The sequence below is a fragment of the Artemia sp. Qi Xiang Cuo genome, chromosome 2, assembly GCF_049724085.1.
Source record: "Artemia sp. Qi Xiang Cuo chromosome 2, ASM4972408v1, whole genome shotgun sequence".
NCBI classification, from domain to species: Eukaryota; Metazoa; Arthropoda; class Branchiopoda; order Anostraca; family Artemiidae; genus Artemia; species Artemia sp. Qi Xiang Cuo.
In genome coordinates, this window is record NC_142795.1 from 40,281,384 (window position 1) to 40,305,717 (window position 24,334).

The window sequence follows — 24,334 nt, forward strand, 5'->3', positions numbered from 1 at the left end:
TGTTTCTGAAAAAAAAATTGAAGGTGGAAATGGGGAGGGGTCGCAGGCCGACTTTGTTTCTCTAATAATGCAGATAGAAAAATGCTTCCATGGTTTTGCTTCTAACAAGGTGGCCCTACCGTTCAGCTAAAAATCTGGATAGTTGTGGAAGAAGGGCCACAGACCCATATGGTGTCTGTAAATTTCTTGCACCAAATTAAGACACGAATCTTTCTTGCGTTGACTCAGGATATAGTTCGTTTATGCGCAGTCTTCTGATTTTTTCCCATAAATGACTTGAACAGTAGATGCCGGCGCTTTTTTCTTTAAAATTTTAAATTTTTCTGTAGATTAAAAAAAAATGTCAATGGAGCGGGTACCGACGCACAAGTTAAGCACTTCACTATTTCTGTGTAACTACGATATGAAACTAATGTCTGCTTGCTTACCTGCTTTACCAGAACTTCCCCCCCCCCTCCTGAAAAAAAATGTGGCTCGAAGGAACGTTTGCTTTCCTGAACAACTTCAGGTAGTCCTCTCTGGCCATTCGCTTGATTCGCTGCAGTCTCTGGCTCAAGGACAAGCGAAAAAGATTCTTTTTTGCCCCAAGCAAGAACTATATGCAGCTTCCATAATGTAACGTCAAAATGTCTATACCGGCTTGAGTCGACGAGTGACCAAGCATTATGTAGAAAGTGTAGATTTTATGAAGATGTTAATGAGGGACACAAAAGTCTTTATTTCGCGTTAGTAATCAGGATAACCATACATAAATGCACTAATACCTTCTTTATTTAATTTTTTTTGGGGGGGAGGTATTCCGTTCCTTGAATGTGTAAGAAAATTTTGCCTATGCCTCACTAAAACGTAAAACAAATTGTTATATATAGGTCTGAAAATTAGCTTTTTTAAAGCATCAACCTCCCCCTTCCACATTGAAAAAATCTGACCTGGCTAGATAACATACGTTTTCTAAAACTGGTAACGCTACTAGTACAGTCAATATAAGGTTTGACCGCAAACAAATTGCAACAGAAATGATTTTTACACCATCCTGTAGAGAAAAAAAAACTGTACAACATATCAAAAGTTGAGAAACCTAGCATGGTGCAAAATTAGTGTATTTTAGCGTTTTGTGTTTTATTTTTCGTTTTTAAGCCTAAATTTTTGATTTTCTCAAGGCTTAGAGTTTACTTCATGGGAAACATATTTCTGATGTAGTTTTATGTGCTGAACTCGAATATTACATCAGATTTAAGATACGGTGAACCAAAAATGTTTCACATTCATCACCATTCACGAAGTTCGCGATTCTATTATAACATAGTCGTTTGACCACATTTCTTGACTAGTTTTATGCGATGAACTCGAATATCACATCAGATGAAGGATATGTTCAACCGACAGTGTTTCACATTCATCACCAAAAAGTTTCTTCAAAATAATCAATCATCTCTTAATGTATTAACTGACTAAAATCACAGGTAACAAAAATCACATTGGTAAAAGGCAGGCAACTTTTCAAATGACTTGCGACATTAATCACTGGCAGTGTAGTTTGAAGCTTCGTCGTCGAGATCGTCGATGAGATGTTCCGATTTGGGAGAATTATCACATTCTGCTCCCTGACAAGTTTTGCACGCGAGAGTGCAAGACATGCCGTTTCTGACACAAGTGCACCGAGCAGAGATGCAGTTTGAACGGCAGGAACACTTAACAATCTTAAGAAGTTGGGGAGGTGCTGGGGGTAGGTCCGTCATCACAGGGTATAATGTACCATTTCGGTCCTTCCAGCCCCACTCTTGAGGGTTCAATTCCAGATTACGGTCGTCATTCCGGGCGTGTACCTGAAAGTAAACTCTATAGCTTTGAAATGCTTCAGAGTTGGATGTGGGAGGTAGCTGCTCTGGGTGAACAAAAGCCGTTGCTGTGACGAGCTTTCTTTCGAAGAGCTGCTTTCGAAGCTCGTTCAGATTCCCCCCTTCTTTCCACCATATATTATAAGAAGTGCGTCTTCTCCGGCTTCCTTGACTTCGATTTTTGTTGCTGCCTTCTTCATAAAGACCTTGGCAGATGCTCGAAAAGTTTCGTCTTCTATCACTTTTTTCAGGGTAAGACCTTTTCCGATGTTGTGGACACGTGATGTAGAATCACACCCAAGGAAAGCATGGGCAAAGAGGATCAGACCACATACTTCTTGGCATAATCTTTTTTTCATTTCATGAATATCCCAGCACATTCGCTGTTTATTTTTCTTTGGCTCTGGTGCGAAGTACACCTTGTTAGTGGAGACATCACAGTGGTAGCAAAGAAGGACCAGAAGATCCGTATCTTCTCCAATAACGGCAGTTACCTTCTGTTTAGCTGATTCGATAGCAGCTTTTACAATAGGCACGTCTGCATCACTGGGGGCTTGGACTACAAAATAGCCTGTTTGCCGGAGATGAACTGCAAGCGCACTAATGAATCTTGACTTGTTTTTCTTGTTCCCGAGTAATTCTTCTTTCTTAACTTTCAGACGCATGTCATTCGTGAAGAAAACCTCGCGACCGATCGTTCGATTACGATACGAATGGGCCATATCTTTGATGGAAGGTCCACTATCATACCCATCGAAAACAACAGTTGCGCCAGGGTACTTCCACGAAATATACAGAGAATAGCTCTGTATGATACCCGAATACGTGTCATTTTTATCCATGGGACTCGGTGCAATAGAGATCCACCGTCAAGTACGTAGTGTGTCTCGTCGTTCAACACACACGAAATTTCTTCGAGTTTGCATGCAAGTGCAATGGCCTTGGCGAATTCGGCCTTGTTCGGCACTCTCGGTATAAATGAGCTGTCAAACAGAGCAGCGGGATACGAACAAAGTTCATACCGGATGCACTCTGATTCAGGAAGTCTTGTCCTTTTGGCTAACGCAATGAAGCGTTGGAATAGCAAAGCTGGATCCAGTCGCTTGCAGTCTCCTCCAGCTGTTTGCTTTGTTGTTATATGGACAGCCGGTTACTTTCTTCGGAAGACAAAATCCTTCGCCACTTTTCCAGTCATAGCATCAAGGATTTTTAGCCCGACAGCCTTCGCACAGTCAACTTTTGCAGATTCATATGCAGTCAAACCGGTAGCAATGCTTCTAAGCTGGGTATCCCCTCCAAATGGTGAGCCATTTTCAAAGTACGTGACCATCGCCTGCGTATCCTTGAAGTCTTGTTCTTGTCTGGGGCCTGCGTTCTCCTTGTGCTGCTCGCTTGTCCCATAGAGAATATGCGTCAGATCTTCCATTAGGAGGTTAACAGCAGAGCAGGTTGGGCGTGCTAAAACCCACAGCAACCTCTGGGTTTCGGTCATGCCCGTACCCCTAGTCAGTCCGCCTGCTGTTTTCAACGAGCGCTTAAGCTCTTTTTCAATAACTAGATCCGTCGCTAAGCCAGCCCAATAGCGATCAGATCGTCTGACGACGTGCATTCCTTGTTGGAATGAACTATGAACAGTAGGATGGGTTTCTTCAAGCTTGACCATCTTCTGATGGTATATTTGGCATGATTTGGCATAGTTGTTGTGACCACAGGCCACAAGAAAAGGTAGTATTTCAGACACAGACATTGGGTGTAAGTCCCAAAGCCCCATCCGCTCAGCTTTGATGAAAGAACGAAGTATCCCAACCATATTCATAAGCTGAAACCACAGCTTTGAAGTTCTGTGCTGAGACTGATCAAGTATCCTCTGGTCGACGAAACCTTTGATCCGCTTGAGTGCAGGATTTTCTTCAACCTCCGTCATTGTTGCCTCTCCATTCATTAGCTTGCTGTATAGTGTTTTAAGGTTTGCAACTTCTTTGGTGCCTAACTTTGTTTCAGGTTCTGAACAGGGATCATCGTCAAATAAATCGGAGAGCAGCACGGCATGTAGAGCACTATCAACTAGCAAGAGACCTCGAACAGCTCGTGAAATAGCCTTTCTACTTAGGAGATGGGGAACAGTGTTTGGGGCATATGCAATTTCCAGGACTTCGCGGAGACCGGATCCTTCCATTGTGTATCCTATGCATCCAATAAAGCTCATGGTTGTGTGAAACCCACCGAGTTTGAAATGAATCTGGGAACCAAAGAAATGAATCTGGGAGGGACATTTATCTGACAAAACTGGGACCAAGGGTTCCAACACCGACCTTAGCGAAATACGCTACGAAATTTTCCGCTAGATGGCCGTATATGCTGTTAAACCTTAATGACGACAATCTTAGTATGTACAGAACTTTCCAAAAATATAGTATTCAGTCGATAGGGCGACGTTATTCCTGACTTCATTCGCCCCAAAGGACGAAAAAGGGAAATATGGCCACGAAATACGAATTTCTTGTTTGGTGATAAATGTGAAACACTAACGGTGGGACATAACTTGAATCTGATGTGATATTCAAATTCAGCACACAAAACTACTTCAGAAACATGTCTCCCATGAAGTAAATGCTAAGCTCTAGGATAACGAAAAATTTCCGCTAAAAACAACAAAAAACAAACGGAAAACGCAAAATACACTCATTTTGCACCCCACTGGGTTTCTCAACTTTTGATATGTTGTACAGTTTTTTTTTCTCTACAAGATGGTGTAAAAAAAATTTCTGTTGCAATTTGTTTGCGGTCGAGTCCTATTTGACGCTAGATTGACTGTACTATACAGTCTATTTGATAATTGACTTCTTATACTAACAAAACAAATTGTGAAGGTGTATAATCTAAAGCAAGATTTATAGGCTACATGAGTTTCTAGGTATTGAGTATTAGCCCAAGTAAGAGTTTGCTTGCATTAGGTGTTTTAGGAGCACTAATCAGAACATCTTTTTGATTACCTACTTGATTCTTCTTTCACCATGTTTGACTTGACATAAAACTTGGCTTGAAATGCCTAATATATATATAAGCCGTAAACTTAGTTTCTATGCTACGTTTCAGCTTTCAGCTGGCTTCTATTTTGCATGGATTTAATGGGAAGTTTAAAAGAATAAAAGAGTGGTTTTATGGATAGCATAAAATGCTGTTTTTCCAAATCATAAAGGCTCGGAAGAGCAAATTAAAAGTTTTTACTTGCCTTTTAACTCGAGACGAAAGTGTTTCGAAGGAGCATGAATGTTAAATGAAGCTGAAAGGAAGCTAAGCCTTCCGACAATTTCACACAAACTATACTCATAGAATAAAACCAGTTTTTTTTTAAGAAGTTGCATAGGTTCTCAAAAGTGGCAGAAGGAAAAAGACGCCGATTTAATCAAGATCGTGAAAGGGTTCTGGATGATGACCTATGTCCATGAGCATTAATGCGTATAGATTCTACTCATATTGGCGTTGGGGGACGGAAAATATGCCAAAGTGCATATTTCCTATCTTCATATCCGCAACTTTTTTTTAGAAGAGAATCTTTTTTTTAGCAATGTCAGCGAGAAGGTCCCCTCCCTGCTGGTTTGATCTGTAACAAAGATGTCGCTTGGATTGTAGCCACTTTTACTGTGCTTGAAAAATTGTAATTAACTAAAACTTAAGTATTTTATATGGAAAGAGAAGAAAAATGTAAAGTTGAGCTCAAAGAATAAAAATCAAAACGCACAGCAGCGATCTTGGGAAATTTAAATAACATAAGAAAAGATGTGGAGAGAAAAATACAAAAACAAGAAGGGCATCAAAGCTAGAGTATAATTTTCCAGATTTCAATGATAAAATGCTCAGTTGCATGTACTAGTAGCTAGCAAGGTCTTCCAAATTCAACAGCAATGGTTGAAAATATTTTCTAAGATACTAGTTTTATATCTTCGTACCAGAGAGGTATATGCAATAAAAACCGTGCAAATTGAAATAATATTGTCCAATAGAGTGAGATCTTTAGATTTAAAATGATTATGAGACCCAGAAAGAAACAAAATTGAACCGCAGAAAATGTAAAATTCAACCTTGTAAGTGATACTCTATTGTTCTTGCATTAGTTCAGTACTGTCTTAAACTACCAAACCTGTAGATTTGGTTCTGCATTGGTAACTCATTGCCAATAAGAGTTAAGACTTCGTTATTTGCCAATCAATAGGCTATCATGCAAAATATGTTCATTTGATTTATTTAGTGTTCTAATTTTGGAAATGCTAATAAGTAGGTCTTTTCCTTTTTCTTTATTTCTTTGGAGGTATTGCTTACTATATCTATGCTTTGCACCCTCTGAATTTTGAGATTCTAGGTTTGAAAACATTTTATAAACCTTTGGTCTTCGTTATTGACTGACTTGTTTTCAAGGTGACTGGATTCTTTTGGATGAAATCAATTTAGCCTCTGCTGAAACATTGGAATGTCTTTCTGGATTATTAGAAGGAGAAGGTAGCTCATTATCTTTATTTGAAAAGGGTGACAGAGAGCCTCTGAAGATTCATCCCGAATTCAGATTGTTTGCCTGTATGAACCCTGCAACAGATGTTGGGAAGAAGGACCTACCCCCAGGAATCAGAAATCGGTTTGTTTACCTATTGCCTCCTTATTTTTTATGTTATGTTTGTGCTTATTTTGTTTGTGCATATTTTGTTTGTGCATAATTTTTTTCCTTCTCTTTTCTCTCTTTTTGCGTATTTATTTCATTTTTACTCCGTAAATTCTCAATTAATTTAAACCATTTAAACCATTTTCTTTATTTTTCTTTTCAATGAATATATCTCATGTTCTCCAATCTCTTTTCGGACAAATTATGCACGTTTTCTATTCTCCATTAGTTATATGATGCTATTAGCAACTTGATACCCTAAAATAATTATTTGTTTTTCATTAGTCCCCTCAAATAAATGGAGGAAGCCCAGGCCTAGATCCTGAAAAGCCGTAAAAAAAAAAAAAAAAAAAACTTTAGGATGTAGAACGTTAAATTTGTCGTATAAGTTGTCTGTATTTTTTCTTTTTTTTTCTTTTTACGGATTTACCTTTCTCCATGGGTCGTTGTTGGGTTGGCAATTTTGACATCATAGGACTGGAATCTTCAGTGTTGACAAATGGCATAAGTGTTGACAATTGGAATTAGAAAAAACATAGTATTATTGGAAAAAAGCAGCAAATAGCCAACTTCAGGAATAAAAATTAGAAAGTGAGGAAGATTTTCCAATATCATCTTTTTTTCCGACGATAAGTAAAGTGCTATGGATTGTTTCACAGATACTCAATCAATTTAAGAGGTTTTAGGTTTGAAAGTTTATACAAATATTCTGTTTCTATGCTTTACATACGATCGCTTTTTTGCAAGTAGTTTAAACACGTCATTTAGTAAAACACTTTCATCTAGCTTTGAAAGTTCTAACATTAAGCGTTTTTGTATACTAAGGATAGTATTTTGTCCACCCCTTACTATTCTGGGGCAAAGCCAAAGTTGGAGCCCAATGCTGACTGATATCAATTGAAATGGCATTTTGAGCTGTTTGAACATTAGAGGTTCCAAACAAAATTCAGTTATCTATAAGCATTAGGCTGCAGGTTGTTGATGAGGAAATCATCAATCTAGTCTTATCCATCTTGATGAAAATGATCAACCTGGAAAATCAAATGAGACAAGACCAATCCGAGTAGCTCAAGCAATGGGCATCGAAAAAATATCTGAAGTAATGAAAATCCAAAATGAAGACAAAGAAACATACGATTAGAAAACTTGCGATAACGAGGATTACAACGAATCAAAAACAAAAGTGAAGAACAAAGAAATATGCAGTTAGAAGATTTGCGACAACAAGGATTACAAAGAATCAAAGACGAAATTGAAGAACAAAGGAATATTGATTAGAAGAACAAAGGAATATTGATTAGAAGAACAATGCCGTCACAATTTTTGACACCAACAAGCTGTGGCACCGACCCTAGTACAAACCTACAAAGACGCCTTAAACTACGAAAGTGCTAACGAGAGTCAATCAATAACTGCAATTTATTCCAAGTACAAAGTAATTATATTCCAAGTACAAGTTAAAATACAAGAGGGCGTTGCAACTTCCCCTTAAAGATGAATAATTTGGAGAATAGTTCATAAAATTGTTTCCTAGTCTTAAAGCCAGAGATTCGGAATTGCCTTTTGTACTAGTCTTGACCGAACCACAACTATATCTCACTCGATAGATATGACTTGTAGGTGCAAGGTGTGGTGCATTTAGAATAGTTGAACAGATATTGAGAGTTGAGGAAGGCCGGTTCCAGATCCCCTCTTCTTTGGGTACCAGCTAGTGCGCATTAATGCTTTTACCTTCTGACCATATTGTGGACTCTTTTTGTGCCTTAGAAAGTCATAAGATGCGCTTAAAGAGGCCCACAATCTGATTAGTTTGTTTTGGTGAATTGAGGTTTGTACTTTAGTAAGGGCCCTCTCACGCAAAAGACTATAACAATAATACTCGCAATGGGTTACACCGAGAGACTTCATACTTCAGTTTATTATTCATATTTGTTTTTTGCTTACTTGTTTTAAGTCTGAATGTATTTTGTATCAAGTGATGTACTTTAGTCTATTCAAATGCATGCCTAGGCGTCCATATCTAGGCATAACCATTATTTAATATTTTACAGCAACAAAGTCTTAATTTTCCGCATATATTAACTTATCATTTTGTAATTGACTTGTCAAAATTCAAGACATTTGAAACTGCTGTTAACACTGTTCTCTTGTTTTTGCTTCTAAAAAATTTAAGTTTATTACTTTTGATTTTCTAGTTTCACAGAATTTTTCGTTGAGGAAGTAACAAGCGAGACAGATTTGAGGATTTTAATAGGAGATTATCTTCGTGGTCTGAGCGTGACTAGCACTCAAATTGATGGAATTGTTAAATTCTACCAGAAAATACGAAGCGAAGCAGTTCGTGCTCTTGAAGATGGAACTGGTCACAAGCCCCATTACAGTCTTCGAACCCTCTGTCGTGCCCTTACCATCGCTGCCACTAATATGTTCGGTAGTGTGCCAAGGTCTGTTTATGAGGCCTTCTGTTTGAGTTTTCTCACTCAGCTAGATAGAAAATCACATCCTGTTGTTGAAGGATTGATAGCTACTCAAATTATGCAGAAGAAGAACTTAAAAGGTTTGTACTCTCTGTTATTTTTCTTAAAGTTTAGGTCTATTTTGTGAACTTTTCAGGGTTTTTATGTTTGAATCATTTTATCTTTTTTGCTTTTTTTCTTTAAGTACTCTTCATAGGTCACTAAATATTCAAACCTATAAACCCCTGATCATCCCAAAAGATACTGAGTCGCAAAGCTTCGGGTGACAAAAACGGTTAAATAGCTTAGCGAATTATTCAAATATGTGAATTTCTCAATGTTATTTGCTTTCAACTCTCTTTGTTGCTTTACTTAATTTAGACTTAACGAAGCCATTTTTTCTGTTTCAGCTTTTGATATGTTTTTTTTTTGGCAGTACTGTTAAAGTTTTTTAACTTCTAGCTTACAAAAAGAAGTGAACGATACTGCCTTTTTTCAGCTATGTAAATCTGATTGTCAAAGGGTTAAGCAACATAAGCTACTGTTGTACAGACTAACCTATAGAAGAAGTTAATAACCTTCCCTTCCGACATATAAGGTTTGTAATTTAGTGTTAGTAGAAAAGTTTCCATGGATTTTCTATATTTGACAAAGACATTAACGAAAAGACAATATTCACGACGAAAAGTAAAGAGGCATATCAAAACCTAAAATGAGTGGAACTGATAGTTAAATACTATCAAACTCAAAACGAGCATAAATTATCATGAATGGATAAATGAAGCCTGAAATAAACATAAACTAAAATGAATAATCAAGATTAACTGAAAAATACTAGAAATTAGGATGAGTGAATAATGAAAGCTAAAAGAAACAGGAATTAAAATGAATAACCAAATTAAACGTAAAATTGATGTTAGCACAAATAAGAAGGGTACCACCGCCCCCTTAAAATCCGAAGGTCGAAGCGTCACTTGCGCTTTACTGAATATGATACGTATATAATTTTAATGTCATAATGAAACGAGAAAATCTTTGTAAGGATGTGCCACCCTACTCCTATTTCTCATAATTCTCCTTCATCTCAAGTCCAAAAATATAATTTACTTAATTTTTCTTTTTTTAGTTTCTATTTTTTCGTTCTTGGTAATCTCTGTTCGTTTTAAGTTTGAATTTCTAAAAGACTTAATTTTTGATTTTTTAAATTTTTTAACCGTTTATGACCCACTTAAATTAATCTTAATCGAATCTCAATCTTAAATAATGGTTTTTTATCTACATATGCAGTTTTGTTATGCAGTAATTATAGGAAGATTTGAATATTTTTATTAGTCTTTTTCCCTTTAGAACTCAATTGTTGGATTGTAATCTAAATTTTAGGTAAAATTTTAATAACAAGTCGAAATTTTCGATCCCCCCTAGTTTTATGCGATTTTTATAAAATTTTACTCAAAACAGGGATCGGGTGGGAATTTTAACCCGTAAGAATTAAAAATCTTTTCATGGTATTTAGTTTTCTACGGGGCTGACATCGTCTCAAATCCCTGTGCTATGGACTCTCTTGAACATACTTAAAATAATGTTTTCATGTTCTGTTTTATATTAGCGTTTAGCTGGCTAAATAAATGTGTGTCTAGGTATTGGTAAAAATTTTGCGTTTCGTCGTCATGAAATAAAATGAAACTTATTTTGCTGCAACATACCTCGATTTTATCAAGCATACTTTCTTTGAATCAAATCTGTAAAAGCATCTGAACGAGCAAGTGATAGTTGTTAAAGGTATGAGACACACACTTATCTTGTTAATAGGTATAAATTAAAACCTTACCTCTATCCTGAGGAAAATAAGTTCCTATTTTCAGGTGAAACTCCCATATATTCTTGAAATATTAATCAAGATTGGATTTTGTGTGTGTGTGGGGGGGGGGGTATCATACTTTGTGGTTGCTTGCTAGGAAAGTGAGCGGAAAATTGAAAGTACTAAGATTCGCTTTAAATTTAATTAGAAGGTACCTACAATCAAGGAAACTTTCCTCAAGAAATATTAGAACGCACAGACTTTATAGTCTTTGCAGTCTAGGATTTTAGTCTTAGACTAGACTTTACAGTCTATGCATTAGCAACCTTTAAATCTTCATGGTTTGGGGAATCACGGACTTTGAGACGGAAACCTACTAGCGCCTTGACCAAAACAAGCCTGTGGTCTAAAATTTCTTTCGGGAGCTCTTCTTGACTATAGCTATGTGGCAAAAATTCCATCCGGATATGGAGGTTTCGATACAGAAGATAGTTTTAGCTAGGATGCGGCTTACCACTGAAGGTCTATACCCTCCCTCTCCCCCCCCTGTCGAGGGCCCTTATCCTGTAACTTTCAAGTGAATCTAAATGCTCTCATAAAAGGGCCAGAGAAAGCGTGTATACCTCTGAAAATCTTCATGCTAATGTCTCTAAAACCTTGGGCGTATAACTCATTTGGGTAATGCCGATCGGAGAAAAAAACTGTATAACTTTCTGTCGACCGGGGGGGGGGGGGGGTAGAATCAAATGATTATTACTGAAATTTTGAGTAAGAAAATTTTATGGGAAACAATATTTCGTTTTACTGCGAGTGGTGGAGTGATGCTTGGACCGTTGTCATGACGGAATGACACCTCCCCCCCCTGTTTGCAGTCAAGCAACCTTATTATTGACACGTTTGATTGACTTTTTTTATATTCACAAAAAAAAAATTATAGGAAAAGAAATTTTAAAATAGGTGAAAATGACGAATATTTAAAAATACAACTGCCTCAAAACCTCGCCTCTTCTCCTGCTTCATGAGTGCCTAGTTCAAATAGAAAGGAGTATTTTAAGGTGAAATTATTTACTTTTCAATTTTTTTCAATCTATTTTCAGCAATTACGTCCCAGGCAATTCCAAAACCCTCTTCAGGGTTCTACGTTGAAGTGGAAAACTACTGGATTGAGCAAGGTGACAGAGAACTATTATCCCCAGAAGATTATGTAATTACACCAACAGTTCGGGCCAACTTGAGGGATATTGCTCGAATTGTGTCAGCAAGTCGCCATCCAGTGCTACTTCAAGGAGAGACTTCTGTTGGCAAAACTAGTCTTATTGTTTATCTGGCAAAACTTACTGGAAACACATGCGTGAGAGTTAATAACCATGAACACACCGACATACAAGAATATTTGGGATCGTACACCGCTGGTGAGAATGGAAAGCTCGTCTTTCAAGAAGGTAATTGTCTAATTGTGTACAAGTGTGACTTTTTAAATTTTCAGATTTAAAATTTTCAATTTAAAAGTATTTGGAAAATTAGGTTAGGATTGTAACCTTACCCATCGGTTAAAGAATTAATATCTCGAAATGTGAAGAATATAATTCGTGTGAATAAATCTATAAACGGAAGCAACTGTCAAGTATTTGTGTTCAGAGGTCTCTAATTTCAGTAAGCGCAAAAAGTTTTTGAAAGGTTGAAAGGGCCTTGGGGGAGGGTGTGTTCTACCTAAACCTTCACAAGAATTTACTCAAAAAACTTCTCAAAATTTTCTTGGTGATCCGATGAACAGGACAGTGTCCGTCGCCGTACGATCGCCGTGACAGTATATATATACTGTCACGGCGTATATACTGATACACAAACGTATATATATATATATATATATATATATATATATATATATATATATATATATATATATAATAATTTATTTATTACCCACTATAAAAAAGAAGCGGAGTACATAAAAAAAAAAAAAAAAAAAAAAAAAAAAAAAAAAAAAAAGCAAACTCTCACATTTAACAATTATTTAATAAGACGACGTAAATTATGATGTGCAGTAAGACCTGCAGACAACGACAGCTTTCCCGCAAGCACAGTCACTTTTTCCCGTAAATCAGGGAGGCCGAATCGCGATATTAGATGCCGGTTCCGGAACCACGGAGGGTGGCACAAAAGGTACTGAAACAATTTGAAATAATAAGTCTGGAGAGATTTCTGATCTTTAGGCTTGAGAATTGGAAGAGAACCAGATAAAAAAAGAATAGAATTATCACAAAATGAAGAAAATAAGTTCCCAAGTGCTTTTCTATTGTTCCTCCTTTTATTTGCAACAATTTCTGAATATCCAATCTGAATTTTTTTTTTTTTTTGCATTAGAAACTGTCAGTGCCCAACGTGTTTTGATGTTATTATTAATGCTAAGAGCAAGCCACTAAAAATAAGCGACGCGGGAAATAGAGAAAAAAACACAGTTAAGCGGGAGACTTACACTTATATCAAAAGAAGTATATTTGGACGTATCAATATTCAACATAAACGCAATCCATCGGAACTGGTCTGAGATCCAGCTGAAAGAATGTGAGAGTGCAGCCCTAGAACGAATGACAAGGAGGACATCGTCTACTTAAGCAAGAATGGTGAAGTTAAGTCTCTCAGAAATAGAAGCTAATGGCAAGGATGAAAGAATAGGAGCAGTACACGAACTAAAAATAGTTGGAGAAAGCTTATCATCCTGTCAGACCCCAAGCAAATTAATCACCTTTTAATCAGAAACTGACACGACACATTTCAAACAACTAAAAGAGTTAGAATACCAGTACCGAAACAATACAACAATAGAAAGATTAATTTTATTCGAAAAAAGGGACTAGAGTGCATGCGAGTGGACTATACTATCGAAAGCTTTCGAAAGATCAAGAGCAGAGATATGAAGAGGAGATTTATTATTAATAGATTGCAACAGGAGGGAAGCTAGAACACGATGGGCGTGCTGACATCCCAGCCTTTTTTAAAAGCCAAATTGGTTTACACCAAAATTAACATTTTCTGAAATGAATGGGAGAAGAATATATTCAAAAACTTTGCTAAGAGTACACGAAACAGTAATTGGTCGGTAAGAATTACACTCTGACGAAGTTTTTCCACGCTTCAAAACCGAGGTGACTGTGCCACTGAGAAAGCGGTCGGGAACCATAGAAGTAGATAGACACATCTGAAACAGTAGCTGAAGGTGATCTATCGAAGTTGGGCAAACTACTTTTGGATGATAAGACGAAATTCCGTCTTGATCAACAGAGCTAGATTGCATATTCTTAATAGCTTGACTAATATCAACAGTAGAAACTGGTAATACATTACTCTGAGAAATATGATTAGGCAAACACGACTCAAGAAGGTTACTAAAAAGATTTTCAACTTCCCGGTTCACCTTGCCGAAAATATCATTATAATAGGACACCCAAGTAAGAACTGCTATAGGACTTTCAGAAAAATCACTACTAAGCTTATCCAAATTCATAACATGAGACCACTCCTTTCTCGACGCAGGAAAATCAAAACCAGATGCCCTAGACTGCCGTAAACGTTTTTCATAAGCACGCTTGGTACTTTGCTTCAGATCGAAGACAACTCGATTTGGCCGACCGCAAGACACCCATATTCGTAGCCAAAACTTAGCTTTATTCTTTACAACTTTTAATTCTGGGTCCAAAACCCATTCTGGTTTTCTAGTTTTAACTTTAATCTTTTCTAGACGAACAACAGTGGCCTCTGCTTGTTTTAAGCACCAAATTATTTTATCATAATATTCATTTAGAGACTGCTTATCATTTGAGAAACGGTCAGTAACTTGAAGCAAATGGTAAGGAACTTTTATAGAACCCAATAACGCGGACAACGTTGTAATATAAAGTGCAAAATTAGCTCTACTCCAGTTATTCCTGTAAAACCACTTAGAACTTTTTGTAAATGGTCTAGTAGAACGGGAAGCGACTACTGAAGCAGAAAACGAAATCGGGAGGTGGTCAATATCACGATAGTCTTCATGAACGAGAACAGTCGATACATTAATATTTGGCGAGGAAACTACATGGTCAATATTAGACAAACTTCCAGATTGGTGAATATATGAATAATCAACACTTTTCTCAACTATTTTATAAGCAGAAAAAGCATCGAGGACTATATCAGATCGAACTGACTGACTTGTAACATCTGTGTTGAAGTCACCAACCACTATGAAATCATAACCAGTCGATACAACAGACGCAAGAATAGCCTTAAGATTAGCCAAGGCTTTCATATACGCGTTTAAAGCGGAAATAGTTTTTTTGTTACACAGGAGATACACATTTATCAGCACAGTATTACCAAACCAAACCGCAAGGATGAATTTGTCACTGTGAAAACACACTGGAGAGAGAAAACTCAGGTTATTCTTAACAATGCACGCTAAGCCTCCATAAGATCTACCAAAAGTGACCTCAGCATTAGTTGTAAAAACGGAATGATTACGACTTCTTTTTAACACGTTAATACTAGTAGAGGTCAGGAGGTGTTCTTGAAGGCATACTATGTCAAATTGGTCACACAATTCATCAATCAAATGCTCCTTTAAACGAGTACCATTTATATTAAGCGAAACAATCGAAACAGACACAATCAGTTCTTCTTCGCAATGATATCTCTCAGCACTTTGCATCTAAGACTAAAGGAGGCATGATTTTCCCCATAATTAGCACATCCTGCATCAATATGGCAGGGATAATCCTTGGTGGAAATATGAGGGCCCGCACAGCGTGCACACTTCGCAACCAAACTTGCACAATCAGCTACTTTATGGTCTGGCAAACGGCATTTTAGACAGCACCGAGGTGCCGACAGATATTCTTTCACTGATAAATATTCATATCCAAGTTTAACACCATTTTGCATAGCCTTGGCTTTTGACAAGGAGTAACAAAACTCAAGTTTAACCATGCCAGTGTCACCAAGCCGTATAGCTTCCACCACACCTGGATATCCTTGCAAGAATGAGACGTCTAAGTCTTTTAATATTCCTCTGACTATCCCGAAAAACTGTTTAGTGATCACCTTGGATGGAGATTCTGCTAAAATTACTGAAATAGAGTCTTTGAATTCTACAGCGGCAAATTTTTTTACGTTGATTAGCTACTTGTCTCCTTGCAAACTCAGCTTGGTAACTGCATCATGACAGCTCACTTTATTGAGCACCTCTTTGCGTTTTATCGGGTCATTTAGTGTTTGTGGCACTTTAGAGACAACAACAGTGGTGTGCGAGTCAGTTGACAGTGTTGCACGGGCAGGCAGTGGTGGAAAGTGATTATCATACGAATCGAACTTACTTGAAACAGTCTTTAGGAAGTATTCCATTCTATTCAATTTCGCGTTCAAACTCGAATAAACCAAAGTAGGAATGATAGGTACATCACTTGGAGAACGAATTACAAACATCGGTAGGTCTATTTCTTCCTTGTCAGATTTCTCGAATATACTTAAAATATCCTTCAGATGGCTTTCCAAAGCCTTCGGCCCCTGTCTTCTCGGAAGCTCGGTCCCAGGCACGGGCACATCGTAGAGGAGTTTTTTAGCTTTGATTAAACTCGGCAAGTCCAGAAAAAACTCCTTTCCAAATTTCAGTATATCGTTTTCATTCACTCCATTATCACGGTTAAACTGCAAAAAATTTAAAACCGGCGAAAAAAGTCCATTATTCATTATTCACTGTACGTATCATAAGAACCAGATACCAATAAGCGAAGGAAGCGTAGTTTCCTGCTACCAGATCCCCGCAGTTTAAGGGAGTAACACTCCCGGCAGGTACAACGGCCCTTGCGACAAGAAACTCCTTTCTTCTGCTCGCCAATTAACAAAATTGAATTATAATCAGATTATCAAACCAAATTAAAAAGATATTAAAATAATATATGACTTTATATGAGTGAGTAAAGATATCCAAATGGTAAAAAAGTCCGTAAATATAAATTTATTATTTCACTTATTTCGAAACTGATGGTCACTGCAATCGAATGTAATTTATTCATAATTCGATCCGGCTTAAATATCAACAGATGTTCACAGTTCAAATGCAAAAAGCTTACCAATATATATATATATATATATATATATATATATATATATATATATATATATATATATATATATAGAACCGGGAGCCGGGTGGCTTCGTCGCTGGTCCCCGGCACTCGGCAGGCTTCTATATATGGATTCTTTATATGGATTTTTATTCTCGCTTGTCTTCTAACGGTAGACAGTTTGTTGTCTTTTCAAAGATTAATTAAAAAAAACTTTCCACAAAATAAGTTTTTCAAAGAAAAGTAAAGAGCTCCATTAAACCAAAAATGAGCAAAAATAAAATCAAATAATCTACCAAGCATTAAACTACCACAAATCAGCATCGATAAATAAATGAAATCCAATACGAGCAGAAATTACAATAAATAACCGAGTCAAACTCAAACGAGCAGAAATTAACATGAGTAGGGCTTAAAACCCCTATGCCTTCCCAAGGCCAGAACATAATTTGCACTTTACTGAAAAAATATAAATGTTTTTATTTTTATAACTTTAATAAATCAAATAATATTAACATTTTGATTACTAAATATCAGTATATGTATATTAAACTGACAATGTACTTTCATTTGTATTTTTTTCAGTAAAGTGCAAATATGGCTACTTGCCCTCCAATCACTTTCAACTATTAAAAAGGGCATTAGCCCTTTCTATTTTCAAACAAATAAGCCCTCTTCGAAGTTCCTAAGGCAACTCCTTCGATACGAAGTGCCCTGGTCTAAACAAAAAAAAAAAGAAAAAAATAATAATACACTGTACCCACATCGATCTTTATTATAAAAATGTCAAGCCCTCCAATCACTTTCGACTATTAAATAGGGCACTAGCCATCTCAATTTCCAATCGAATGAGCCCTTTTTGAGTTTCTACTACAACGCTTTCTATAAACACCTTATATGCCCCCAGGGCATAAATTACAACTGTTGACCTGAGGGCTGTGTGGGGTTTGTCATCCTCAAAGACCTATTTTCGAGAACTTTCAACTATGTTAAACAAAATGGCTATGTCAAAATTTTGATTGAATGTATTTGGGGAAATGGTGGATGTGAGAGGGGCGTTAGTTGCTCCTCAATCACTTTCAACTATTAAAAAAGGCACTAGCCCTTCTAGCCCTTTTAATTTCCAATCGAATGAGTCCTTTTGAATTTTCAACTACAACGCTTTCAATAAAAACCTTACATGCCCCCAGGACACAACTTACAACCCTTGCCCTGAGGGCTGGGAGGGGGGTCATCCTCAAAGACCTAATTTCCAGAACTTTCAACCACGTTGAAGAAAATTTGAACTTTCAACTACGTTGAGCCCTTTTTGAAGTTTCTACGACAACGCTTTCTATAAAAACCTTATATGCCCCAGGGCATAACTTACAACGCTTGACGTGAGGGCTTTGGGGGGAGTATCATCCTCAAAAACATAATTTCCAGACTTTTTAACTACGTCGAACAAAATGGCTATCTAAAAATTTTGATTGAATGTGTTTGGGGAAATGGTGGGTGTGAGAGGGGTGTTAGTTATCCTCCAATCACTTTCGACTATTAAAAGGGCAGAAGCCCTTCTAATTTCCAATCGAATGAGCCCAACATCGTTCTTTACTTAGGCAGCGAGCGCTGCCTATGATATTTGATTATTGTAGCAAGTCCGATTTCTAACAACGATATCTACTAAGCTTCAAACTTTTGGTTTTCTTTTTTAAGGTTTTTAATGGTTTTAATCCCTTGTTAAATAAATACAAATATTTTTGCAATTACCTGTTTTTTGCCCTTTTTGCAATTAAATGTCTTTCAATACCGTATCTTTTCAAATATATTTGATTATTAAAGCAAGTCCAATTTCTGGCAACGATTTCTACTAAGCTTCAAACTTTTGGTTCTATTTTTTAAGGTTTTTCAATTGTTGTAATCCATTCTTAAAATATATACAAATATTTTTGCAATTACCAGTTTTTTTGCTCTTTACTCAATTAAATGTTTTTCATACTGCAAACTGTTCAAAGATATTTGGTTATTACAACATGTCCGATTTCTAACAACGATTTTTACTAAGCTTCAAACTTTTGATTTTATTCTTCAAAGTTTTTGAATTGTTGTTATCCCTTGTTAAAATTTATACAAATATTTTTGCAATTACTAGTTTTTTTTTAGCTCTTTACGCAATTAAATGTTTTTTCATACTGCAGTCTATTCAAAGATTTTTGACTAATTCAGCATGTCCAATTTCAGACAACGATTTCTACTAAGCTTCAATCTTTGGGTACTATTTTTCAAGGTATTTGAATTGTTGTAATCTCTTGTTAATATATAATATTTTTGTAATTACCATCTTTTTAGCTCTTTACTCAATTAAATCTTTTTTCATACTGAAGTATATTCAAAAATATTTCAATATTACACCAAGTCCAATTTCTAACAGCGATTTCTGCTAAGCTTCAAACTTTTGGTTTTATTTTTTAAGGTTTATGAGTTGTTGTAATGTCTTGCTAAAATATGTACAAATATTTTTGCAATTACCAGTTTTTTGTTCTTTAGGCAATTTAAGGTATTTTCATACGGCTTCTATTCAAAGATATTTGATTATTACAGTTTTTTCTTCAAAAATTAACGCTCTTAACGAATTTACCCAAACTTCTGACCTATCTAGATCATTTTTTTATGCGAGAATATCCCAAGATACCAATTTTATCAAAAAAATATGGAGCCATTTTCGAGAACTGAAATATACAATTATTACTCACATATAAAGATAGTATTTCTTCCAAAATTAACGCTCTTAACGAATTTTCCCAAACTTCTGACCTATTTAGATGGTTTTTTTATGCGAGAATATCCCAAGGTACCTACTTTATCGACAAAATATGGAGCCGTTTTCGAGAACTGAAGTATGCAATTATTACTCACACACATATATATATATATATATATATATATGTAAGCAACGATTGTATATTCTACTTCTCGAAAACAGCTCCATATTTTTTTGGGAAAATTTGTAGGGCCTTCGCCGCCGGTCCCCGGCACGCGGCAGGCTTCTATATATGTATTCTCATTGTCGCTTGTCTTCTGACCGCACACATTTTGAGACAATTATTACAACAGTTTGAGGCATATATATATATATATATATATATATATATATATATATATATATATATATATATATATATATATATATATATATATATATATATATATATATATATATATATATATATATATATATATATATATATATATATATATATATATATATATATATATATATATATAAGCAACGATTGTATATTCTACTTCTCGAAAACAGCTCCATATTTTTTTGGGAAAAATTGTAGGGCCTTCGCCGGCGGTCCCCGGTGCGCGGCAGGCTTCTATATATGTATTCTCATTGTCGCTTGTCTTCTGACCGCACACATTTTGAGACAATTATTTCAACAATTTGAGGCTATATATATATATATATATATATATATATATATATATGCAGAAGATTATAGTGGACAATACAGAAAATAAAAATAAAAAACAACAAGCTAAGGAATGTTAATATCAATTCAATTTTCAATTTATAACTGGGATTTATTTTACTATATACATAAAAAACAAACAAACAAAATACCCCCAGAAGCAAGCTTGTGCGGGGGTAATCCCTTCTAAACGCATAAAAAATCATAATAACAAAATAAGATCCAAAATAATAACTCTTTTCAGTTAATATTAATACAAATACAAGTTCTGCCCTCCAACTCAAAAACTAATACTAACACCCTATACGTCGTCACCTGACAATCCTCACGTACCCCCCCCCCCCTTTTTAGCCAATTCATTAAAAATAATAAATTACTAAACAGTACGATCTCAATAAACTACGGAACAGCAGCAGGTCATCCACACATTTAAGTTCCACTGGTAAACTATTCCAAGCACTCGGACCGGCATGACGGATAGAAAAAAATGATCTTGTCGCTTGCGGAATCGGTCTTCGAAATTCTTCCAAATTTCTAGTTCCATGCTCATGAACATCACCCCCACTCACAAACATTCCCTTAAAACAAACAGGAACACTACCATAAAGATACTTAAACATGAACTGTGTTTTATAAAATTTAAAAAGACCCTCAAATAAAATAGGCACTCAAACGGATACATATTCGTGGTTTTTTAGAGGGGAGTGGTTTACAAAATACTTATTTCTGTGGGGGGGGGGGGCTTTAAAAGTAAAAAATAAAGTAAAAAACGCATCAAAAGCTGGTTTATATTTATTTTTGTTACGTTTTTACTAGTCGGGCAAACATTTCGGGTGATGGGTTAAACCCCCTACCCCCCTGGATACGACCTTGTACTCAAATGAAACTTGGTGTAAAACGTCTTTTCATTACTACTACTAACAACTCACTGTAGCAGCGAGCTGCCTGTGGCCATCATAGCTACGGGTATTCCTCTTAAATTCTTCCTTACGACCTCCGATCACCTCATGACGACCTTTAAAAATACGACCTTCTTTTTGTTTGGCCCTACATGGTTGGACGAAAGGACTATCTTTGGCAATATATCATCCTTCATCTGCAGAACGTTTCCTTGCTATCTGAAGCTTTCGCTCATTTTACCCATAGAAAAGGGATATAACAGTATTTTTCTTACAGCTTATTGTTTGAAATACGGTCAGTCAGACAGCTACCCAAAAGAATCCGTAGACTATTCTTCTGGAAAATATTTAACACATTCTCGTTATTCTCTTTTTAACCATTAAATTTACTGGAATTCGGGACCATAGTTTGTATTAATCAATGAGCCTAAACTTTCTGAGTCGTAAATTTTTATGATACTTAGGCACGTACAATATAAATTTATCAAATTCACAAAACCACGTTTTTGTTTTGTTGGTAACGTTAAATGCACTTGCTAGGTATGTAACAAACAGAGATATTTTCAAGGGTAATTTTCCAAGGGTCTAGGCTCTGAGGCGGTTTAAGCCATATTCTGAAGATAGAGAATTGATTGAAGATGAATCTTGCAGTGGAAGCCTTTGACTGAAAAAAGGGGGAAATATCGTCAGATTTGGGATCTCATCCAATCTGATCATCGTTTGATGGTTGGATAAGAAATCAATTAGGATTAACTGGTACTGTAGTTCATCCAATTTTAATCAATGTTTGGACACCGAAGAAATTGTCTGCTGAAATAGTCCCAAAATAGATGTAGCAAGATCAAAAGGACATTAGGAGGGACAGGTGTCTCGATTTTTGAAGCAGATTGAAAATAAACTTTTTTTTGGAAAAGTTAATTACTCAGTCTGATAAAGGGCAAAAAAGAAGTATGAGGAAGAAAAATAGGTCCAAATCGTGTTTAATTTGATTCTTTGATAGCTAGAGAATCATGTATTTGCCAAACAAAAATAAACTACAATAAAAATTAGCACTTAGAGATTGCAAGAAATACGAGGCATGTTTTTTAAGTAAGTATCGTTTTGCGATTCCGCCGATCTTATTACTGATCGATTTTATTTGTTACAGTTCTCACTTCTTAAAACTGTTAATAAGCAAGGGAAAACTTCGGTAAAACAAGGATTTCTTATTTGCAACAGACGGATTATATCCTTGATTTTCAGTCATCTAACAAGTTCTTGTCTTTTATAATTGACACCGTAAAAAAGTGAACAGAAACAAATTATTTCAGAAGATATTTTACTAGCAATTGAGATAAACATTGTGTTACAAAGCAGAAATACGTTACTTACGATGAAAGACGCATTATAATTATTCAAAGTGAATGGCAACACTGCAAGTTCTAGTTTCTATTACGTGTCGAACTGTACGAAATAATTACGTGTCTATCACGTGTCGAAATAATTATTTTGCTCAGAGACGAAACCAAATAGGATACAGCCTAGTCTTTTTGCTTATGCTGGCAGCTGAAGAAGAATTATCTATGCTTAAATACAGATTCTGTTCAAATTGAAGAAAACTGGAATACCGTTTTGACTAACATAATTTTTATTTTATTTTAGGCGTATTAGTCCAAGCTATGAGGAAAGGACACTGGATCATTTTAGATGAATTGAACTTAGCGCCCTCAGATGTTCTTGAGGCACTTAACCGGGTCCTAGACGAAAACAGGGAACTTTTTATTACAGAAACACAGGAAACCGTTAAAGCCCATCCACGGTTTCAAATATTTGCCACTCAAAATCCTCCTGGCCAGTATGGTGGTCGAAAGGTTCGTCTTCTTGTGTTATTAATTTAAAAATGTATTAATTTAATTAAAAAAGTTGTATTGATTTAACAGTATTAATTAACAGTTTGAATAATATTAATCAATCCTTATTGTTATCTAGTAGTGATGATCCTACCTTACGATGTGTTTTATAATTCCAACTTCTAACTACCCGATAGAATTTGCTCCGTAGAAACAAACAAATTTGTTGTTGCCTGAACTTGAAAAAAAAAGAAAAGAAAATTAGACTGCTAAAAAGAGCCCATCATCTTTAGTAACTTTCTATTATGTTTAATTTTTAAATAAACAATTGCCTTTTCTCATTGTTTTGACCTCTCTCATTATTTAATGAGTTCCACGGAATACTGAATATTCTTTTTTGAAAGCATTTCAAAGTGCACTGCCTATAAGCTTTAGTTTGTCTTTTATGGAAGAGTTTCCATTGAGGATCGTGTGAAATAAATGTCAAGTAGAATATTGCATATTTAAAAGAAGTTGAATCAGTGGCGGATCCAGAGGAGGGGGCGAGGGGGCGCGCGCCCCCTAACGTAGTCTAAAGTAGTGTAATTTACTTAATTAACGCAAGTTTGCGTTAATTAAACTTAGCTTCTAACGCAAATTTATCGGATCAACCTTTTTTGCGCACCCCCCCCCCCCCCTAAAAAAATCCTGGATCCGCCCCTGAGCTGAATAAATTGTGATCATTTGCAGTATTCGTGGCATTTGTGAAATCCTTAAGTATATTTGTGTTGTTCTCACTATGTTAACGATTTTATTTCCAACGTTTAGTGTGGCATACGAAAAAAAAAATCCTGTGTCCACTCGATCTATAACCGCTATATTAATGAAACCTAGCTTTGCTTCATATATCTTCCAGGTTTATTCGTGTGGAAACGGAGTAAAGTTATATTTTTTTCTATCATTCCGAAAAGAACCGTCTACCAATGTCAGAAAGGGTATTTGTTTTAGGCGATGCAGGTTACTTCAAATTAAGATCAAAATGGAAAACATTGTCATTTGTGCATTGTGCTTGTTGTTTGGAAGATGATAACAAGGAGACTCAAAAATTTATAAACAGTTTTAATCAGTAAATACATTCCAAGCCTAAGGAACTTTTTTTGGAAAGCGCCCAACATGCATTAGAAATTCAAACCCTAACTAATAATGGATGGATGAAAAAGGCAACCTAAAAATGCTTCAGCTGGTTTTGCAGCATCGCTTGATTCGGGAAATAGTTCGTTGGATACCTCAGCTACTAATGTATTTTTACAACCATGATATTT

General features: G+C 35.9%; 1 protein-coding gene across 2 annotated transcripts in view; it reads left to right on the plus strand.

The window, feature by feature from the left end:
• LOC148955225 (midasin) overlaps nucleotides 1-24,334 on the plus strand; it is a 348,425-nt gene that overhangs the window by 49,745 nt on the left and 274,346 nt on the right. The window contains exons 6-9 of one of the 2 annotated variants that reach the window (XM_089100939.1): nucleotides 6,255-6,468; nucleotides 8,688-9,049; nucleotides 11,844-12,188; nucleotides 22,846-23,054. In XM_089100939.1, the coding sequence (XP_088957065.1) occupies nucleotides 6,255-6,468; nucleotides 8,688-9,049; nucleotides 11,844-12,188; nucleotides 22,846-23,054 (1,130 nt within the window). The remainder of the gene's footprint in view (nucleotides 1-6,254; nucleotides 6,469-8,687; nucleotides 9,050-11,843; nucleotides 12,189-22,845; nucleotides 23,055-24,334) is intronic. The other variant, XM_089100949.1, reaches the window with a different exon arrangement.